Raw genomic sequence first — 6,298 nt, 5'->3', positions numbered from 1 at the left:
TGGATAGTCACTGAATATTCAAGGAATAGAGATTTTCCTACAGCACTGAAGGGAAAAATCACTAGACCCCATGAAAATGTAAGTACATTGCACTTCATATGGATAAAAATCTATGTCCATTCAAGAAGGGGCATTTTTCACTCAGCATGAGTGCTTTAATATCATGTATTGTTACAGGAACTGTACCCTGGACTAGCATGGTATTGCTAGCTTCCTTGTAACTATAAAAAACTGACGTATGTCAATACAGAATGGGCCATAAGAGGCTTAGGTTGTCTGATGCCAAACTATATGATGACTACATCATAGTAGACATTTGGTACCTCAACCTTCATACTGCAAATCTGTTTACTTTTGCAGTGGTTTTGTTCGTGATATTTCCAGTTGTAAAATTCTGTAGTAATTTATCAAAACACATACTCGGGATGAATATGCTGTGAAGTGCTAAAACTAAAACTACATGTACCACTAATGTTTCACAATTCACAGTAGTGTGGACCCACAAGACAGAAGTACTAATAGCTGTCAACCACATGTCATCCAAACTTCACAAGATGGGGAGTAACAGATCTGACAGACTAGTAACTGAGCGATGTTTTTTTATGTTTGTTCTTCAAGTACAAGTCCTTGTGGCACAATGTTTGCCCTGGGTGGGCGTCAGACAAATTTCATATGGCCTTTTGCTTCAAGAGTGAGAGACTAATATTAGTTACAACAATGCATGCATGAAAGGCAACAGTGATTTTCAGACATGCACTCAATCTCTCCAGCTATACAAACAATCTCATTACTCTGCCCGGTCGTGAGGGTGAGGTATTGTCTTTGGCTTGTCTCTTTGCCTATGTGTGTCTATATGTTTGTCTTTGAGTGTGCTTCTCTGTGATTCCCAGTATGGTGCTAATATTTCTGTCTAGCTATAACTAGCAATGTTGCACATTACATAACATTCTATATTCAAAAGTTTTACTTTATAATACGAAGGCTTTTTCCTGACATCATTCCTGCTGATTTATGCTATATCCAAGTAGTTTAGGCTAGCTCAGGAATATAGCACAAAATGGTACTAAACGAACCAATCTTGGCACTTCTTTCAGTATGAAAGTTATTCAGAATGCAGACACATAGAGTGACCATACCTTTTTCTTCATACTCTCATTCTCTTCCTTGTACGCAGCCAGCTGTTTCTTCCACTCCTCGACATTAGCGGTACTTTCCTGCAGGGCCGTGGTCAGGCGGGTATTGTTGTTCTTCAGGGTCTGCAGTTCCACCTCCCACTTCTTTGCATTGGCAGAGCTACAGCAAATCACAATGGAAATGTGTTATTGCTGAAAAATAGGGTAGAAACAGGAGGGATCATGTTATGTAGGGGCAAGGAGGTTGAAATGTGTATGGAGTACGTACATGGCCTAGAGCCTGGGCAAGGGCTTTTTAAAGTGAGTGACGGTATGTACTTGTATGTACACTGTGTATATGTGTGTGTTTGAGCGCATGCCCCCGAACCACACAGCAGACTACACATGTGATTGGTGTAAACTTAAATGGTTTAACAACACGAAAAACAACACAACGACAGTGCTGTGTTACATGTACCTCTGTGCCAGGGCTATCTTGAGTCTATCATTCTCATACTTCAGCTGGGAGTCGGCAGTCAGTGGCCCATTGTCGCTCTTCGCGTCTGATCTATCCTGGAAGGACTCTGGGTTCTCTGGAGGCAGGTTGAGGGACTGGGAACTCCGATGGTCACGGGGAAATGTACCTGTCCAGGGAAATTGACTAACCTTAAGACTCCTTTCACTAAAATTACAACATATCTGTTGACAGTGCAACAGTAATCATGACATCCATTATAGCACAGTAAATTAATAAATGCAGTGGTTTTATGATCTCAATTTTCAAAGTAAACTCTCATTATTGCTAACAGTACTAATTTTTTGTCTGTTGTGCAGTGCCCCCTAGTCTGTGTGAAACAAACACTGCTGTCCGGGTTGTAACTGGCCCCTCCCTGCCGAAGGCGGCGGATGTTGCACGGGCTGCTATAAGCAAAATTAGCTAAATTGCCCCCAGACTTTATGAATTTAACACCTCTACACACAACAAAACTCAGTCCAGCTGCAGGATCCCTTACCTGAGCCCAGTGAGGTAGCTGTACCGTTGACAGTTGGTATTTTCTGCGGTGTGTGAGGTGTCTGTGGTGTACTGCCTCCCGACTGGGCGCGGATTCTCTCCACCTCCTGTCGTGCAGACTGCTTAGCATCCTGGAACTTCTCAATGAACTGGAGAGAACAGTCCCACATGTTAATGTGATATAGAGTTTCTTTAATCAACTCTGACACTTTCTATGTAAGGAAGAACTAACTATCTGCAACAAAACATTGTAACAGTGTCAGCACATTGCATGGTAATCATAGTAACTAGAAAATATGCCCACACTTCTGTGATTTCATCAATAATGTTAGTGCAACTGCCATAGCTACTTTGAATAATCTATTAGGAGTATGTTTGAGTCAGAGCAAAAAGAGACCACCATCACCACAGTGTCTGCAGTGAACTGCAACATGAGACCTAAAGCTCAGAAGATGGGAAAGTCAGATATGTTAGTCTAGTTATAAGGCCACCCTGTATATTCATCTGATTGTACAAAGTTTCTTCATTCACATGTACAAATGTACTGTATGTGTGTATTGAATATCTATTCAGAAATTTAGTCTTAATTTGTGACCATACAAATGAAAGTACAGGGTAACCTTATTGGTAACAGGAAAAGACTACAACTACAAAGGTTCATATTATTGAAGAACAGTTTAACCATTATATTAACTCAGCACGAGAGTTGCTGTTGTGAGTAGTTCAGGAATATCTACAATGTAGTACTGGTCTTAGTCAATGTACTAGTTATCAACCTCTTCTTCCTGATTGGATTCCTTAGGTTTGGAATGCTCTGTAGTGATTTCGTCTGACTGAACAGATGTGATGTCACTCTGCTGCTTTTCCTTTGCCTTGCATGTCTCTTGAGGTGTCCCTGGAGTCTTGGGCACAGTGCTACCATGCTGCACTGGTGGTGAGATACCGTTAGACTTCTCTCCCTTCTGCTGCAGGCTCTGTCGGGATGATCTAGGCGTGCCTGGGCTATTCCTGGCACGGATGCGATCAACCTCTTGCTTGGCTGACTCTTTGGCTTCCTGGAACTTGGCTAGAAACTGATAAGAAACACACATACAGGGTGACACTTTTCCTTAGATGACATTTGGAGCTACAGAAGAAGCAGAGGCAAGACATCTCTCCCAGGTGGAAGTGTGAAAAGACATAGAGAGGACGCCATGGCTTGGAACTGTAGAAAAATGTAGACCTTTCATGACTGCAAACTTGATAGAAGTGGGTAGCTAGACCTAATTTTGGCAAGGAGCTCAAGAGACAAAGAAGTGCAACTTTCTCCCTGCTTTAAACTGTTAAGATTGAAGTGAGACCTCCATCTTGTCCTGTGAGGGAAACACAGGTGAAACCACCCTCCTTTGTTAGGAACTGTGGAGAAACCCTGAAGTGAGGTTTGAAACATGTAACAGAAACAAACAAGTGAGACCTAATTTACTCACTCGCTGTAAAACAACAGTAAAATACATTTTCAAAAATAACAGTTAGCTCACAAATATGCAAAAACTTGTACTGGGTCTGTCAACCTAAAACTAAAAGATACATTTTTCATCAATCCCTTTGTTATATGCCCTTGGCCTATCCCTGTCAGTCAAGGACTATAAAGTGATGAATATGTTTATGTGTATGTAAGCCCAGCAAGGCTGTATATATGACAGAGAAAGTTGTTAGAAGACAAGCACGTTCATCCCAGGGCTCAACTGTCTGGCTGTAGGGACGTGCATTCCAGATCTGTGAGGAAGGTCACCTTGACAGTTGTCAGACATACCACAGAGAGAGTTATGTTGATAATGAAGAATGGAACACTGAAAAAATAGCAGTCTCTCCTTATCCTTCTTCCTCTCTTTCCCTCTCTCTTTCTATATACATATATATAACATACAGTCTCATAATTCCACCTGGTGTCATTATACCGCCACTTCAAAAAACGTTAGTAACGGGAGGTGCCCCAACACGGTACGCTTTTTCTTGCGCTCAAACTCATGGTGCTCCATCGCTAGTTGCCTGAGAGTGGTCAAATTTTGATGACTGAATTTTTTACTCATAGATTTGAACAACATACTTGAATAAGAAATGCATTCATGTGGTTCATGAACCTTTCGCGCTGCGTGTTACAAGCGGCAAACACTGAGAGACAATTTCGTGTATGTAACCTTCCAATTTTGTGCTACGCTGGACAGTGTGCCTAACTCGGTACGCTTTTTTTTATATTTTGCTCTCTTCAGAAGTAAGTGGTAAATTTAAGTACACAGAAAAAAATTAATAGTATGATATTTTAGCTTTCTTTTGACAGTAAAATCGTGACTGTATGTACTTCTTGTCTCACATGAGGAAGGCTGTACCTAGAACAATCCAGCTGATGTTTTACGGGCAATGGGCTGAATGCACTGATTGTGAATGCCCGACTAAAAAAAACATTACGAAAAAACGACACCGCCAACATCAACAAAACTCCGTCTGATTATATGAAAATATCATCTACATCTCTCTGTCAAGTCTTATTTTCATAGACAGCACGAATCATTTGTTACAGTCAAATAAATCTTTGGAGCGTTCTCTAGTCTGCCACCTTCACGGCCACACTCCCTTGGGAGTACAATGGTGGCAATGTTTATGTTGCTTCCTTTTGGTTGCTTTTCTACTCAACAAACATTTGAAGACCCATATTCATAGTGTTTTATGGAGCTTTATCTATGTGTATCATGGCAGTTGTATGACTGCTTGGATGAGTTCGTATAGTTAGCAACACGAGCCGCCAATACGCAGAGGCCGGTGACCGCAGTGATTCAGCACTGTCAACATTACTGTTAGAATTCTGCTCTTAAAAAAACATGAAGTAAATATGTTAAAGTATACTTGGAATGCAAATTAAAGCTGTGTGCGTGGACTTGGTTTATTTACCTTTGTAATCAGCATAGTCAGTGGCAACAAACACGGTGTACTTATGGATAATAAGATCAGCAAAAAATCCGTACCGTCTTACGACGGGGACCGTCTTAGGGCGGCCCCCGTTATAGAGGTCTTCCCAAGATTGTCTTGAACACCGAATGTTAAATATATCAAATGGAATACAATCAGATTGTCTTGAACACCGAATGTTAAATATATTAAATAGAATACAATTAAGATATTTAGGTGTTGAAGACAATCTTGAGAAGGCCTCTATAACAATGTTTTTTTAGGTGGCACCTGGTGGAATTATGAGAATGTATGTTGTATATAGGACTCAGAAGGAAACCTTGTGGGACTAGACCTGATAGATTATGTGAGGCTTTTTAAACATTATCTTATACATTGTAGATAGTGCAGATACATAATAAGCAAAAATGACATAATTTTTCTAGTGACAGATACCAATCTGTACGGTACATTTAATGTTTACTTTAAAGGAAATACAATGTACGTGTACTAGTTTTTAATGATTCGGAAAAATGGCCACTTTGTCTTCCCTGAGGGCACACTAATGACTTGTGATCTAATGCCATTAGCACTCTACTTCTGCACCTGCCATTAAGCCAGATAAATGGTTATGTAGAGCAAACAAAATAGGATGAAAAGAAATCTGCTGGGAGGATTTTGATGAACATTCACATGAGAAAGTTCCATTGACACATTGCTTTCTTTATTTACAGAGCTACTTGAGACCCAAGAAACACTCAAAGAGGTGGCCTAACCTTCCTTAAGAGTCATGACCTTTCTTCAGCATGCAGTCAAATGATTAAGATGTATGATCCTAAAAGTAATAATAAAAGAGGGTGCATCACTACCTTAGCCAGCTCTGACTCTTCAGAAGATCCCAGACCATAGACTGTGTTGGCCCTGATGTCTGCCCACTGTACAAACTTCTGTGACGTTTTGGTGTATGTCATGTTGGGGGTGATGGTGCTGTTGATAATGGCCTGGAAAAGACAGGGCAAAGAACTTTGTAACATGTGTAGTATTGTGGCTGTACTGTGTTCCTATAGTTTTCACTCAGAGAAATGGTTGCATGATACAACATCTGTAATATATGAATATGCATCTGCAACACTAGAGTAAGAGGCACAAGTACTTGCTAAACTTGCTGGCCCTCACATTATCATCCTGACCAATCGAATCTGGTCATTTATGCAAATTATGGCTAGTAGGTCTAGGAAAGCCGACATTCGTC

The 6,298-nt window shown here is 40.6% G+C and overlaps 1 protein-coding gene across 1 annotated transcript; it reads right to left on the bottom strand.

The window, feature by feature from the left end:
- Positions 1-1,106: 1,106 nt before the first annotated feature.
- Positions 1,107-6,075, bottom strand: LOC118403689 (homer protein homolog 2-like). Its single transcript, XM_035802468.1, has 5 exons — positions 5,916-6,075; positions 2,901-3,197; positions 2,126-2,273; positions 1,591-1,756; positions 1,107-1,293 (listed from the first exon to the last, which is right to left on the bottom strand). Exons 1-5 carry the CDS (start codon positions 6,015-6,017, stop codon positions 1,107-1,109), a joined length of 900 nt encoding a protein of 299 aa, XP_035658361.1. The 5' UTR covers positions 6,018-6,075.
- Between the last annotated feature and the right edge of the window lie 223 nt (positions 6,076-6,298).

The sequence above is a fragment of the Branchiostoma floridae genome, chromosome 2, assembly GCF_000003815.2.
Source record: "Branchiostoma floridae strain S238N-H82 chromosome 2, Bfl_VNyyK, whole genome shotgun sequence".
Taxonomy (NCBI): domain Eukaryota; kingdom Metazoa; phylum Chordata; class Leptocardii; order Amphioxiformes; family Branchiostomatidae; genus Branchiostoma; species Branchiostoma floridae.
This window is presented reverse-complemented; position numbering and strand designations above follow the sequence as displayed.